Here is a 16,924-nt window from a genome sequence, read left to right as displayed (position 1 = left end):
ACTGCGACGGGACACAGCCAACAACAACAGCCGACGATGACAACGACGACGACGACGATGACGGTGACAACGCGCGACGTATCTCTACATGTTCTGTGTACAATTCCTTTCCTCCTACCCCGCCTAGTCCCTTTACAGGCGTTCCGCTTCGCCCTTCCTCTGGCCGTCGTTCTCTTTAGACGATGCTCCTCCAGCTAAAGGATTCTTGATCACATGGCGATAACCTTCGACGCGTTCACCTACAGATCGGTTGCACTCGACCGGTAAACGTGTGATTTCTAGCGAGCTGGTGCTCGCCGTCACCGATGTCTTTATCTCGCGCGAAGGAAATGAAATTTTCCGTGTGAAAAGATCCGCGTGAAAGAAGCGCCGGAATCGGACGAGATACGAGAGAAGTAACTTTTTCTTATCGGCGAATTGCCATGGAACGGTGCGTTATTGTTCTCGGTAAGCTAGCGCGTGCAAACAACCGTATCGAGAGACTACGACTGGAACGTGGACAAAAACGAAGGATAAATTAACTTTTGAAGGAAGGCGAACCGACGGAATGGAGAACGAGCCGATTTCATTGCCATCGATTCATCGGTCATCGTAATGCCGCTGTTAGTCTCTTCCGTAGTTCTTACGCGACAAAGATTAGATTTCGGCGGATGAAAGACGGCTGCGAACTAGGAACAAAAGAGAACGAGGAGGACGAGTCGAAGCAAGCTTTTCCATCGAATTCACCATAGAACGTGCCTTATTGTTCCCGATAATCTGTCGCGCGTTATAGTAATTAAGTAGAACGAATTCAACGGGAATCTCTTGGGATAACGGAACGCGGCCGTTAATCCATGGAATTAATTTCGCTGCGTTTCCGCGGCGTGAAACGGCGTTTTCGGATCCAGTCGAAAGAACATCTTTTAGTTGAACTGCATTTACTCGATCGACAAATGATAAGAAACTCGGCCAAAGAAAAGGGTACGGAAGAAGAAGAAGAAGGGAAAAGCAGAAAAAGAAAGCGAATGGTAGCAGACGATCGTTTCTACAGAGAGTAAATTGCGACGCGCGATTATTTCCAGCATCGCAGTTAATGACGTACAATGAATGCGCGACGCGCGTTTGCGTAAAATGCATGGAAGATCCATTTGGCAATAGCTCTTTGATTTAATTTTAATTTCATATCCATACATATATCCTAAAATGTCGGGCGGGATCAATTTAATAATTCGATACAGGTATAAAATAGCGTGGTGAGTGTGTGGCTTCGTTTCATTAAATTTTCGCACGCAAAGGCGAACGACGAACCGAATTTAGCGATACATTACATGTTAAACGACGTTATACGATAAAAATGCGTCTGGCTAAATAGCACGTTGTTCCATCCCTTTTTTCAAAGTGCTTAAGTACCGGTATAAGACGAACAATCGCTTTTTATATAAAATAACACGATTTTTGTTACACGCTTATGCAGGCAAAGTTACTCACGATGTTTGACATGCAGCCTAGGAACAGGATCTTGCGGCCAAGCCACGTTCTGCGCAACTAAGCTGATCAGTGCCAAAATTCGCAGGGATGTGCTCATTTTGGTAGCGAGTGGCCCTGCAGGGTATCCTATGAGTCAACGGTAACTTTCAATCCTCGTCATCGCCGCTCCGATCGTCATTCCTGAAAAAATAGAAACAAATCGTTTGCGTTTGAGAAAGGAACAAGCTCGACGGAACAAATCCTTAGAAACGAACCAATGATGACGTTAACGAAAATAGTAATAGCAAAGACATCAGACCGCGATACTAACGCGTGCGTTTTAACACTAGAACTACCACACCAGCCGAATTGACTGGTTTTACAAATTTATTTTCAAATTCCTACTTCGTGTTATATTTTTTTCCACAATGATGTAATGACTTTCGCAACGATAAATAAAAGAATAATATACTGAATATTATTTTGTTTTTTATGTACTCAAACTGAAAATAATTTTGTATCAAGACTACTTATACCAATACCAATGAAAATGACTGGTACGTGTAAAAGTGTAAAAGAGTCATGCAATCTGTTTATCGAACCCCAATTAACCAATTTCCTCGTTTTGTACAACTTCGCACACGTTTTTAACATTTGTACTGCGTATCGTTCGATACGATGATATCGGTTATCAGGAAAATTCCGGATCGATCGCTAGATCGCTAGGTGCTAACGCTAGAAATATCACACCAGCCAAAACGACTGGTTCTACAATTTAATAAACGTGTCAATCCTCGTTTAGAGATCATGGTCCCAGATGGATTAATAATACCAAAACTATGCTACATAACATGGAATTGCTTCTGTAAGAAAGTAATAAATCAATAAATACAAAAATATTCTATTATTACGTATTTTTTAAAGACCAGTCATTTTCACTGGTTTTGGTAGAAATAGCTTCGTGTTAACTATCGGTAGTTCTAGTGTTAATTCTCCGCGATTTAGTAAAAGAAGAGGAAAGAAACGGATATTCGTCAAGGTAGGAAATGGTTAGGTACGGCGTTGCGAAAGTTGCAAAGAATTTTCATTCCTTCGCGATATTTAAATGACCGAGAACATCTTGTTTGTCACCGTCGTAAGAACAAGTTTTGCGCACGATCGTGTTAAAAATGCCAGTTCTTAACAAACGCTGACTGCGGTGGATGAAACGGTGTTACAAAAAGAAACACCGGTACATATCATTGTTCTTTTTCGTGAAGAAGTTATACGCGCGACTTCTTACACAGCTGAGCCAACGATAGCAGCCGAGACGGTGCAATCGAGGAAGGAAGAGAAAGGCAGGGAAAGGAATAGAAAGGAATGGAAAGGAAGGGAAAGGAAGGAAAAGGAAGGGGAAGGAAGGAGAATGGAGAGGAGAAGCAAGGCGGCAGGCAAGCTAAAAGGCTAACGAAGGAACGGTAGAAGACCGCTGCCGACTCGAACGAGCTCGGCAACGACGATGAAGAAGGCGACGATGGTATGCATTATGCAGAGAGGTCGCCAGCTCAAGCTTCTATTTGTCCCCCAGCTTTCGCAGCAGCCAGTGCTGCTCTGCTACGACTTCGAATACATTCGCGATTAGGTGGCAAATCGGATGTACACCTATGCATACGTATGTAGGTACTTATACCTACAAGGTTTTCGTTGAATCGTGCAGCGTATCTAACAACGCGCCGCCAACCATTGTACCAGCCATTTCGTATATCGCGCGTAAAATGTACGGCTTAATCTCGTTTCCACTCTTCGACTGTGCAAAATCAGCCCTACCACTCATTTGTCGTATCTGAATTCGCGCTTACTATTCAAAATTTCCGCTCAAGGATTCCACATCGATCACACTTGTCACGGTTCTATATTCTCCCTTTTATAACTCTCTCGTGACAAATGCTATCGGTATAACGAGATTTGTCCATGCGAATCAAAAATCGTACAATGTAAAATCTGATATCGAATTTAACTTGTCGGGCGGGTGCGTGTCGAACCGCGTCAACCCTGAAACAAGGACGATCGTTTTCCACAAGAATCGCTCGTCGACGATGCGCGACTTTTCGTCCGCGCGATCGTAGATTTCGCAAAACGGTGGTGAAGGATCGGTCGAACAGGAGGGAAAAGTGCAGCGCAACGCGAACAAAATGTGCCGAACAAAGGTACGCTATACGCATCTGAAAGAGCGAGTCACCGTTAGGCGTGGCTCGGCCTACTTTCCAGATTCGAGAGACACGAGACGAGCCGTGGATCAAGACTTACTTCCCTCCAGCATCGTGGACACCACCAACCAGCGTCGGCTTCGTTTCCCCGCGCGATTATGGTAGCGCCACGCTGCCCCGACTTTCTCTTCTCTTACGTCGGCCGAGTCACGAATCACGAGCCATCGGCATCGATACGATCGTCGCGATCCGATCGGAAACCCTAAGCGAGGTAGGAAAGAATCCGATTTAATTTTCCCCATCGGTGTCGGATCGGTGTCACGTTGGAAAAATCCAGTGTCCAACGGATTCCAAAGCCTTAAAGTAAAGAGGGCAGATTTCTCGTGGTAGGCAAACGCGTACACGGTGAACGAGCGCAGTCGGAGCAAAGTACATAATCGAAGGTGCGGAACGTGAATCGCTAGAATCGGAAGAAAATTAAGACACGATGACTCGTGCGTCCTTGCGTTTCCCTTCGTTTTTTCTCTCGGTTCGATCATTTTCTTTCAAATTCACTTACGGCCACGTGTATCACATGGGTGGAAGAAATCACGTAAAGTCACCGGAGAAGGTTAACTTTGACTGGTTACCTTAGCCGAGTGATAGCGTTCATCGAATTTCGATACAAGTCTGTAAAAAAATATCAGGTCGTTGAACCGTGAGGATATAGGGCAAATTCTGTTCTTCATATAAATCGGCTAAACGTAGGGAAAGCGAAAAACGAAAAAAGAAAACAAAAGACACCTTTTATTCATGCCGTTTAAACGCAGCTATTCTGTAAAGAGGAAAAAGAACAATAACAGGCGAATCCTTGTATAAAGGGCCATAGAATCGCGATAACAATGAAAACGCTGCTGCAGGCGCAATCCCACAACGTGTTTCCAAATGGCGTTCGAACGAAACGTGATTTTAACGACATGATCGGCTCTTTCGGTACATTAACCTTATCTACCATCAATTTATGGTATTTATACGCTTTCGGGCCAAAAACAGGCCAAGAAACGCAGCGAGGAAACGACCATGGGAAACGAGAGAAAATCGACAGCGAGATTACAGAGGAAATAGAGGTTTGACGAAACGCTTCGACAGGAAACAACGACCAAGCGAAAGACACGAAACGAGCCAGGGAAAATTCACGGCCAACGACAATCACCTCCATCAACTATGCTGTATATTATTGTTGCTAAAATACAAAGAAATGTCCATTGTCTTACATGGGTACAGTTTGCACAAATTATGTCCTAAATTAAGTACGATATTGAAATAATACTTTGGAACGATGTTCAGAACAACTAGTCCAATTCCAAACTACTTTTAAATCTTCGATTTTCACTTTCTCTAGGTTGTTTCTGTAATCTCTCGAGATGAGTCGTTATTTTTTCTTTTTCTCTTTTCTCGGTTCAACGAACGGACGATCGAAGCAAAATCGCATCTTGCTCCTGATTTCTCGATGGTTTTCGTGATCGTTTGTTTGTTTGCTTCTCTCGTAGCGACGAGACTTTCAAACAACGATTCTGCTTCTACGTACTTACGAAGGTGCGTGTGTCCTTTTAACCGCGCTCTTTCTCGGTCTTCTCGCGACTTTTCTATTTCTAGCGACGCGTTTACACCAACGTGTGGCGTCCTGTTCGGCATCCCACCTTAGTATCACGATATTTATCTGATCGATAAATCGCTAAGGTGCAATCGCCATCCAGCGACGCGATCCATCTGTGTTCTCACTTTTACCTAGTCCAGCGAACAATACTATTGCACTGCTACCCTGTTCGTGGTCCAAGAATTCACAGACATATACTACGTTACGCTCGATTTTTCACTGCATATCAATACCCATAAGCATTACCTGTCGATAAACGTTGCCAACTTTTCTCTCGCCGAGCATCAACTTTTTGCACATTTTATCGGCTCTTACCAGGATATACAGTATGTTAAAATGAGTTACGTCGCGATCTTGGCGGGAGATTCCGCAGTTTGTTAGACGTCGTGGCTTCGATCTTTTTCTTACTGGCGACAAACCCGCAGCCAAAGTAAGAAAGGTAAACGGTCTCTGATCGGAAACAATACACGTTATAATTAAGGCTTTCCATGTAACTGGCGAAACTTCGAAGCTTCATCAGGACTCTCCTTCTCTCTTAACACTTTGACTGTCACATTGGTCATATATGATGAACTTCTTACAATTGTAAAAATTGAATGAAAATTGCGAGTTAGAAATAGAAGATACTTTGAAATAAAAAGTGCCCCATTGAACAATTAAACATTTTTATTAGAACATTAAAAAAAAAATGGGAACAAATCTTGCATCTAACAGTGCTCATCAATACAATCTGGACAATAGGTGGTCACCTTTTTCGTCCGATTCTTAGCAATTTTTGATCCTAACTGTTTAACATTTTTTTTATAACACTCTCTGCAAAATTTTCGTACCAGGTACGCTTGCCTTTTTTTCTTCTGTATTTCGTGTCGCAATTTTTGTCGAATAAGTATATTTGACGGCTCTGGTGAATAGCACTGTGTAAGGTGCATTGCGAGTGTCATTCTAAAATATGATACCTTGATTTTCATTTTTGTTGCTTGTATATAGAGTATCAGCGCATTTGAAATTGATGTATTTAGCAATAACTCTAAAGCTAATTTTATTTACCACTTGAGGGTTCTTCTATGCGGTGTAGAATATGCTATCATTTGATCTGACAAATCTACAGCACGTTTTCCTCTATTGTAATCTACCACTACCATTGGTTTATCACAAGCATAATTTTTTTTGCCGACCTCTATTTCAGCCTAATATCTTCTACACGTTTCAACGATATATTCTGCACGTATTGCTTACGACGAAATAACGAATGCGAATAGTTTGTTGAAATAAACCTTATAATATGTCGCTATCAATTGTTACCAAGGCGCCGCGGTGGTCACCCGGACCACCAATAAGATAAACGGTCCATTGGGGAAGAATCTTGTCTTACATCATCAATTTATTATCACTTTGCCATTATATGCTTTGAATAATAAAAATACTCCCGTGTCGTCCTGAGCGAAACATGTGATTTCGACGTGGCAGTCAAAGTGTTAGCAAGCAATTGCAACAGCTTCTCGTTGGCATCGCGTAAAAGAAACAAATATCGCTCGATGGTATACGATTTACGTCTCCTTTACAAGCAGTAAGAACATTAATTTTCGAAACGAGCCACCGAAGAAATTAACGTCCATGCAGTTGATTCTTCCAAAGAAATCTTTCAAACGATATCTTGTAGCTTCGCTCGTCCGATCGTGTAATAATTAATAAACGGTACTTAGATGTTCGCATTTTTTGTTCCATCGACAGCGATGTAATTTACGCGTAAAAGTCTCGAATTGTGAGAAAAAATTTATGAGAAATTGATGTGCGCGTTGAAGGTTATCAAGAAATTCTAATGGCCTGTTCTGCATGTACCTTATCCTTCTCTGATTTCTCAAGGTATACAAAACGAATTAAAAGGATTAAAACGTTCGCTAAAACAAATTTAAGGAAAGGCAAGTAGACGAGGTTGGCGTAACACACCGCGACGATCGATCGATCGAAAGCAGAGAAAACGTAATCACGAGTGCACAGTAGTTTCTACAAACGTAATCCCGATAAATAGGCTTTCACAGCGGGTTGTCACGAATTTGTCAACGGTTCGCGTTAGCCGACCGTCGTATCGATAGTGTAATCGCCGACTCTCTGGCTCGCTATGCGCAATACCTTCACCGTATACGGTCGTTTAGGAATGGAATTTGTTACCTTCGATTGCGACAAGTTTCGAGAAAAAGATTGCGCTCGCAGCGACAAGTTTCGATGAAGCCAAGAAAGAGCAGGAGAGAGAGAGAGAGAGAGAAGGGGTCAGGGGATGGGGTAGCGTGCGGAAGCCGCTGTAAAAGTAGAAAAGCTACCGAGGGAGCTAAGGAAGGAGTGATAAGTCTAGTAGATGAAAGGCGCCAAAAAGAAGTACACAAGATATCCGTGCGACGAGGCCGATGAATGAGTCTACCAACGGTCTTTGAAGCTCAAACCAGGCTGTGATTAATAAGTAACGTCGATCTTGGCTAAAGTAGGTGGAGTTTCCGGAACCTTAGTCGACTGTGTGTGACGCTTCTTGGCAAGCTAGTCGAGTGTAAATAATTTTTCGGAAATAAATGTTCTCGCGTGTCTCGCAGAGTACATCACGAAACCAAAGTTGAGTAAGAAGTTAAGCGAGACAAGTTAAGTAGCGATCCAAGTAACCCGATGCCATCTGACTGCATAACAAATTAAACAGAATATACTCGGCTGATGGATAGAACCAAACGTGTAACGCACCGATCAAACTAACTGTGTGCCAAATTCCAATACCAACATGGTATGTACACATCAAATTCTATTTTTCTATTCTTCGTTTTTCTTTTACGTCCTATTGAATGTTTCACCAGTTGACCGATATCGATCGAAGGTAAAGATCCGACATCCACGGAAATCGGTATTTCGATTTGAACTTTCTCCAACGAAATTGATAGACGAGAATATTTAACGATCGTTTGTCAAATTTTTTGCGCAAATTTCACGACGTTTGATCGAAAGCGCGAAAACCAGGTCAGAAGGGTTGCCAATAACAGCTGAGATCTTTCGATGTCGATAATTCTAACTTGGAGAAATCTAAATTTGCTAATCATTAAATCTAATCGTTGCTTTTACCTTGCTTTATCCCAATGACGTTTTTTATTAAACTTTAACAGATATTCCTACCTACGAGTCTCGAAAGTTTATTTATGACGAAAGAATCGACATCGAAAAAATGTCCAAGGAAATTGCAATCGCGCGAATAATTTGGTCTTTTGTAATATACGCTAATAAAACTGACGTCTTACTTATTCAAAGGTTCATTGTAACTGCTGTCTTTCTCTATCTTACGATACCGCGATAGGAATAGGGCAAGAATTGTGCCCGGCGTCTGTCGGATATCGAAAGGTTTCAACCATCCGAGTGTACTGCATATCGGTATGGAAAAGGCTAAGATTCGTGGGCGAGAGTTTACGGCTCGGCAAACACCCAAACGGTAAATAATCCAAGTGACAACGTGGCGAAGCTACAAAGCGAGTCAGTGACCCCCGACGATTAGATATACCGCGTATGCAGATTCCAGGGATATCTGTAATTCGGATACGCGAAGCGTATCGCCGATACTCGAATTATCGAGTCGCAGCCCATTTCCTCGCGGTACACAAATACAGCTGTGTAAGTACGTATAATATCTTGGTGGCGTTGTGTATGATCGAAGATATACGATATCGTACAGGTGAAAGGGTACACACAGATAAAACGGTTATGCGCCATTTCTCCGTGTAGCTACTTATCAGCGTAACGACCCGCCGCGAAATCGTCGTGTTACAAAGTCGCCGATGCACGATACCAGCGGATTATCGGGGCGAGAGAAGTGGAAGACTAAGTGGCCAGGCAGAAACTACGATGGCGAACGTGAAAGCGGGGAAATAAAACGGCGGAAAAGAAGGGATGGGAGGGAGAGAGATCGAAATCGAGAGATGGAGCCGCGCGTGATAGCGGAAAGAGACAGAGCTGGAGAACGTGGCGGGCTATTTAAACGGACCAGCCAACTCTCACGAATGAATATTCAGAAGCACACGGAAACTGCAGAGAACGTGGTGTTCCTGCCCCAGGTGACCTCTCGTGGAAACGACCAGGTGAAATGGTCCAAATCACAGCGAATATTCAGATCCCAACCCTCTTACCGTCGTCCTTGTGCAAATTACTCTCGTTACGAATGCCTGTGATCGAGACTGCCAAACTATGTAAAAGAGTGTAACCAAAACCGCGATTCCCCTTGCAAATTTCTTCGCAACTGTCGTTGCATAGAGAGAATACGTCGTCTCGCGTCGTCTAACGTCGCAACTTCGCTTCGTCGGATCGCAGGAAACGTGGAAATTTAATGCCTCCTTGAATCACTGTGTTGTCTACGCTCGTTCAAATACCTACGCCGGTTGTTATGTTCGATATCAGCCCTTAGGGAACAGCCCGTCTGAATCTCAATTGCTTATAAATAATTAATCGCCCGGTATCCAGCGACGTTCCAACGTGTATCATTCTTACGAGAGAAATAGTCTGCCTCTGACAGCATAGTAGATACCGAGAATCGGTAGCCCAAACCGCCATTAGTAGTCCGTTCGAATCCCTTTCCAAGACAATATTTTCAAAACTTTATCGTTCGAATAACTTACATCGTTCTACGTTTCAAGCGGATACCTCGAACGACTTGTCGCTATATTTTTAAACGAAACGTTACAACGTTACCTAAGCACGTTTAAGCAACGTTACCAAATTGCCTAAACAGAGTAAATATATTATACGAGCGAGACGTTAAAAAGCTAGATCGGATATAGGCTTTGATGAAAGAGAATATTAAGAGAGGCGTAAGAAAAAAACAGTAATTAGTCTTTGGATTAAAAAATGTCCAACGTGTAGCAGAGAACAGCATCGAACTACTTTACGGTGTTAACCGGTGATGCTCGCAAGGATAACAGCCAGCAATAAGGTAATTCACGTCTTTATTAAAGCTCAACGAGTATAATAACGAACTGGCCGATTTTTCTAATTTTCAAGACAAAGTGCGAAACGTGTGTAGAAGTTAACACAGCTACTTAGTTCGCTCTATAATTTTATACCCTTTGCTATAACAGCTTTTTACGAGTATAGGTCTCGCAGGTCGTCCAAAGATAACCGTTACCGTGGCTGCTCAACTATAACTTTAGCACCTGCAAACGACTTTTTCGACCATCTCATCGCCAGTCAGAATCGTTACGCTATTCAAATACTTGTGGCGTGTTCACGGGCTCTTTTACAACCGCTTCTCGTTTTTCTATTCCGAGACGCGAGTTGTCGCGTCGCAATTCGAGCCTTAAAAGATCGCATTGCGACATAACCAGCAGCAGATTCTTTTTATTCCACTTGTATCAGCGATATACGACGAAGTTCTTCTTTCGCGCGTATCGACAATACGCTGCTGCTCACGAGTGTCGCACCATCCACGAAAATACCACGTAATATAATACATGGATGAAATAAATCGCGTAAATTCGTACCGCGACACGACCATAGATCTTCATCGAGTAGATTCAACCGATTTCTTTGCTTCCCGTATTTCTCCGAGACAACCAGAGTCACATGTTTAATTATGGAAATCATATTTGATCCACACGAGAAGCTCGCACTGCCTCAAAGTGTCCAAATTTACATTGGAAAATACGTTGAACCTGATTTCGAAATGCAAATATTTGATCGATTCGTTCGGCAAATATTCGCGCGGTGTAACTTTAATGTAAGATGTTGTAAAAATACCGTGATAATAAGAATTCCAATCTTCCGCTGCACCAAAATCCTCGATAGCTATTCGCGGCAATTCCAACTTTCCTTAGGTAATCATCGCCCGTGCGAGATCGCCGCTGCAGTGTCCACTTCGAAGCTTCTTTCTCCGATAGGAAAACAGCTACCCAACGATTAAGCTTACTAGATGTTGTCGCTTAAAAACGTAGCATTGAAAACGGTGGCGAGCCGTAATAATAAGCCGTAATAACAAGCAACGAGAATCGAGCGTGCAATCAGCTCGCAGTTGCGTATAGTTAACCGTATATGGCAAGAGGTCCACTCTCGTCGACTACAGGTAATTTCCTTGGGGAAGAATCCCGATGCTGTATACAAAAGTGAACATTCGACCGTACGATTACGTCTGCGTCCTCGCGGATAATTCTCACCATTAATACACGGTGGGCGTTAACGGTAGGAGACGAAAACCGCACGAATCGAAACGGACGCGCGTGCACCAAGCGTCAACGCGAGGAAAAAACGATGGAAGGAAAACGACGTGAAAAGGAGGTAGATCGAGGAACGTTGCCTCGCCGAGCTTCAGCGTCCAGTTTCTCGAATGTACCGTAGCGAACACGACCGCGTTAGTGCGCCTCACGTAATTTCCGTTAGTTAACCAATTCACGTGCAGGTATTCTTCGTCGACGCGAGGTCTTCCACGACATGATATTTCTCGAGTCTGGAGGATAAATATCATCGAAAAATTATAGCGCGCAGCGGCAAATTTCCGCCGCTTCCTTCCTAAAGAAAAAAAAGAAGAAAAAGGAAAGAAATACTTGAGAAGGAGTAACTTTTCAGAAATCGGTATTCGCAATTTTTTTTTCCTGTCGAGGAAAGATAACGGCGAGTTATACGCGATCGTCTATCCGCGGAAGGAAAACCACAAAAAGAATTTCAAAGGCTTACTTTTGTTGGAAAGCCGCTCTGCCAGTTGCGGTATCGAGAAAAATTATTACCATCTACGTACATTCATTTACCGTTGTTCGATTTGAAAGTGACGTTAGATAAGAGGAAGGCAGAAAGGCGGCAGCGTGTGGTTTTAAAATTCACGATATCTTTAACAATGAGCGCATTAAGTAGGCGTACTTTAGATGGACGACCGATTAGTTGGGATTTAACAACACGTTTGTAACTTTGCAACGCATCGATCCTCGGTGCAGCCGTCGCGAGCTGTAATTTGCTAAAACAATGCAAAGTGGATCATCTCGTAACATCATCGTACAATGTGTCCTAATGTGAGAACCGCGTCCAGAGTAGAACGTACACAAGGACATAATCGTATTCCACGAGTCGATGCCCCATCGATTCCTCGAAAGCAACGCGACAGGATCGTTCGTTCGCCCCTTCGATGGAACGATAACGCGATAAAACCAAGGAAGGAACACGTCTACGGAACAAGTTCAATTTCTACGTTCCTACGGACCTCTCCGCCACTGTTCTATTCAGCCCGTACGTTTTCCTTTGCTACGAAAGAAACCTATCGAAATCGCAGAGTTTTCCTTCTTTCGTTTTTCCCTTGGCCTCTTCCTCCGAATTCCTAACCCCTTGCTTTTGTCCGTTTCATCTCGCGCACACGCGTCCATTCTCTCTCTCTCTCTCTCTCTCTCGCTCGCTCTCGCTCTCTCGTTTACCTCGCGTCACGCTACAAAATTCATTTTATCGCGACAGCGACGACGAATCGATATTTCTCGTTCCTCAGCACGAGCTCGCAATCCGATAAACGAATGACGAGAAGATTGCAACCGGCGTGCGATGCAATAAATGGATATAGGTAGATGTGGTAAACTATAGATATGTGATTCGTACGTAGGTACAAGCGTACGCGGTGCACACACCGTGACCAATGTGTGTAATACGCCAGGTGTCCATGCCACGGAGGTGCTCCCTGCACCCTGCACCCTGCTCTCTCAGCTACGCGCATAGGCGCCGGACACCGTGTCTTAACGCGTTCGCTCGTCGTCTAATTTTCGTTACCTATATATAGATAAGAGCAGCGACAAATACAACCATCTACGTATAATATTTGCGCATCGGAGAAGTTCCTTACATACGCTACCCATGAGAAGCCTTTCTCTGTTTCTCCCTTGTGCGCGCGCTATCTTCTACGCTTTCCTTTTTTCGAATTTCCATTTCTAATCGTAGCTATATATCGGTGCTGCGGTGATAAAAAGAGATCGAAGTTTTCTAACAGAGCGCCAAGTACCGTTAAACACACGCGCATCTATCATACTGGCAAATGCGCTGTCCAAACGTGTCAGCCGCATTCCTTGCATATCGATGAATCCATCTAACCAGTCTCGACCCATGACCTACTCCGCGATAAGGAAAATTCAATCCCGCCGATCTCTCGGAACAAATGCATCATAACTTCCCAGCGCTGCAATTTCCGTCGGGGTAGCTTATCCTGCCGACGCGACGCGACGCGACGCCATACACTGGCGTCTTCCATGCTCGATCGGAAAGCGCCGCCTATGACCGTGTGTATACTATACATCGGCGTAGGTGGGAACCGGCTGGTTCAAAGTACCTCACACGCCTGTGGACGATTGTCATCGATCGCCGGTGCACAGTTTCCACAGGCGGAAGCACGCTCGAAGACGGTGCAGGAGACAGAGCAGCGACAGAACCAGTACCGGTACTCGCACTGGTACTCGCACTGTCGCTATATATGTGTAAAGCTGTGGTGGTGATGGTACGTGTCCCCTTCTCCGTCGGCCGTCATCGTCGTCAGACGCCGTAGCTGCGGGGCAATCGAATTTTCATCGCCGTGAAGGCAAGCCCTGAATATTCATACGGTCGAATCCCTAGTACCTTGCACACGTCCCGCGGTGGTTGGTGCCCCCGTGTGTTAACGTATAGATACATAGCCGCTGGGTAATCGTGGATTCCCACCCCTTGGTCCTCGCCCTCCTTCTCCTGACCGTCAGCTGAATTTAAACTGATGTGGCAGGGAGGGCGCGTGATCGCCCTGGGGTGCTTAAGCAAATCGAAGGTTTGGGGGAGCGCGAGCGTGCCGAACCAGCCATATTCTTCCTCGAATGGGATACCAGGTCGAACCACTGTTCCACCTACTATTTATGCTTCTGCATCCACAGCACGCGAATCGATGCGCGCACACGTGCTACATCGCCGCTGATAAACGCGCTACGATTATCGAGTTAGTCAATTATCAGCGAATTCGCAATCAATCGTTGCGTTAATCAGTTGGTTCTTCGTTGAACGAAACCTGGCTACCGGTTCCTCTGCCGGTACAGAGTTGCTTTGACTATTGCCGGCTGGTTACGATCAACCGGTCCAACTTTGCACAAAGGCACGTGTACGGAATTGGTAACGAGCACACATGGTATAACCATGTGATAACGAGGGCAACCCCTACGAGCACGGGAAACGCGTTCAAAGAATAGAAGAAAACCTTACGCGTAGAACAGAATTTTCTGCCTCTGGTTTTATCATCTCCAACGATATTTTAGAAGCGCGCGCGTATTTGTTTCCTTGTGATTCCATCTGTTCGTTTATCCGATGCCAAGTATCTAACGCGATGCGTCGAGCTTTAGTAAAAGCTCGGCTGGCGGAAAAATCGCTATTGCGTACCTAAATATCGAAACGGAGCGATGGAGTAGGAAACTAAGTCGGGTAATTGTAAAATGAAAAGGAACGCGATACGTGCGTTACATATATTCAAATTTTTCTTATACAATACATATCCTCCTTATATCGCTGCGCAAATAAATCGTCGTATAACTTGCCTTGTATAATTTATACGATTATTTTAGTTCGCCAAAGCTAACTTTGCGTGTATCCATATTCATAACGTTCCGCTAACGATAAGAGTGGTTTTCTGCTTCTTAGTTTGCGGAGGTGCATTACGATATACGTGATCTGTTTGTGCGGTAAAACCAAGAAACGAAAGGGCACCTTATCGGTCGTGGGGCGTCACGTATGTAGATACATACACTGTAACTTCGTTGGTCGACGTTATGATTACAAGGTTTGCCGAATTTCTACAACCAAAAGACTCTGTATCGGCTAAGAACTAGAAATTCCCTGTACGAACCTAGTTTGAAGCAATAACAACTTAGGTCCACGTAAGGCTTCAAAATAAGAGTCTTTCCGATAGTTTGATCGAACGCGAGAAAACGCGCTCTGCTGCCTTTACGTTACCCGCTAGAATTTATTCTTGCGACTAACAGGTTCCTGCAAGTACGTAACTCTTGTATTTTTAACGTACTGTACGTATACTCGATTGTTTCGATGTGTCGCTCCTTAAAAAGCCGTAAACGCGCGTTTGTCGCTACAAACATTGCCTGTAATAGCCTCTACAAATATTTATTCACCACACGCAAGTCGAAGATGGTATAAATCGATACTCTCGAGTTGGAATAGTTTCTCTATGCAATACGTTCGTTGATTATAAACGTATTATCCAGATAATGTTCTATCCCCGCGTCGTTATCCCCGGTATATACGCTATATACGGTACAGATGCTGGCTTGGCTGCAACAACTTGCGGAATCGCCAAGAATGAAATTCTTGTCAACCTAGTTTCGACGAGACTCGTGCGGCCAGCTTTACCGGCGTTTCGTTCAAACGCACGTTTGCAATCGAATAAGAGAGAACGGCGCGCGTTGTACAAAGCGAAAGGTAGAAAGAGAAGACGCAGGAGCGTGCAAAAATCAGCCGCTTTTCAGTCCAGAGCACTCGACGCTCCTTGCAGCCGGGTTGCAGCATGATCTGACCCGTGTGCAGCCGTTAAACCGAGGGGAAAAAGAGAAAAGATTAAAAAAAAAAGGAAGCAACGGCCAAAGGGTGGCCAAAGAGGGGAAAGAGATGGAGAGAAATGTCCAGGGAAAACCAGTCGTTGGAGCAAGACGACACGCGAACAGAGAGGGATACAACTGGCAGCTGGCGTACGTTCACGTTGGCCTATCTTCTACCTCAATGACTGGGGAAAGCGAGAAAGAAGAAAGAGGAAAGAGGAAAGCTGCGGAAGGGACAGGAAGAAACAAAAGCGAAAGGGAAACAACAAGAATGAAGAAGGGGCAGAGAAGAAAACGGGGGGTAAAGAGGCTGTCGTAAAGACAGATCGAGAAATAGGGGAAAAGAAAATGTAAGAGAGCCGGCGCGCCACAGCACGGCACGCCGGCGCGGCGCTGTGGAATCGCTGTGAGAATCGAGGGCTCGCGGCCGTCGTTTCTTCTTCGAGATACTCGTTCAAAGTACACACTTCGCAAACGCGGGGCCTACATCCATTCATGATTTTTTCAAAGAAATCCTCTATCCTTTCATATCTTTCCCTTTCCTTTTCTAAACGGCCAGCCAGTGTGGACCACGGGCTGAAATTATTTAACCACAGCTTCTGACCGCTAGCAATGTGCTTATTTTTTCCGCCCTTTCTGCTTTCTCTCTTAACCTTTGAATATTCCACGCTCGTGCTAGATCGAAACGAATTAAACGCAAGCTCGTAAAGAGAACGACGATGCTATTGCCACGATTCTCGCCAAGCTACTCGCATCGAATAATAAACCGTATTTCTTCTGCGTCGCGAGGTTTAAGGGTACGTTGGAAATTTATCGAACTTTCTGGTTCGCAGGATGGTCTTCTCCCGGTAAACTGTAACGATATTTGCCGAAGCGGAATTTAAGGAAGTGGACGGTGTTATATATGTGTGTCATCGATCATAAAACGGTTGGATATTTTTCTCGGTCAGAGATTGATGGCCCGTCGTGTTCGTCGCGGTCTTATTTTATTTTAATTTGACACCTCGGTGGACTTGGTCCGTTTTGATTGCGAACCGTCCACGTATATATTTCACACTGGCAAGTTTACGTTCAACGATAAATCGATGGTAACGAGTGCAGCTTTCCCGGGCTGCGGCTGTTTC

At 44.3% G+C, this 16,924-nt stretch overlaps 1 protein-coding gene across 2 annotated transcripts in view; it reads right to left on the bottom strand.

Moving 5' to 3' along the window:
• LOC132908185 (semaphorin-1A-like) overlaps positions 1–16,924 on the bottom strand; it is a 395,917-nt gene that overhangs the window by 360,205 nt on the left and 18,788 nt on the right. For both annotated transcript variants that reach the window (XM_060961947.1, XM_060961946.1), the window contains exon 2: positions 1,468–1,647. In XM_060961947.1, coding sequence (XP_060817930.1) covers positions 1,468–1,564 — 97 coding nt within the window. In that variant the 5' untranslated portion in view covers positions 1,565–1,647. The remainder of the gene's footprint in view (positions 1–1,467; positions 1,648–16,924) is intronic.

The sequence above is a fragment of the Bombus pascuorum genome, chromosome 6 (assembly GCF_905332965.1).
Source record: "Bombus pascuorum chromosome 6, iyBomPasc1.1, whole genome shotgun sequence".
NCBI classification, from domain to species: Eukaryota; Metazoa; Arthropoda; class Insecta; order Hymenoptera; family Apidae; genus Bombus; species Bombus pascuorum.
Note: the sequence above shows the minus strand (reverse complement) of the source record. Positions and strands in the feature narration are given on the sequence as shown.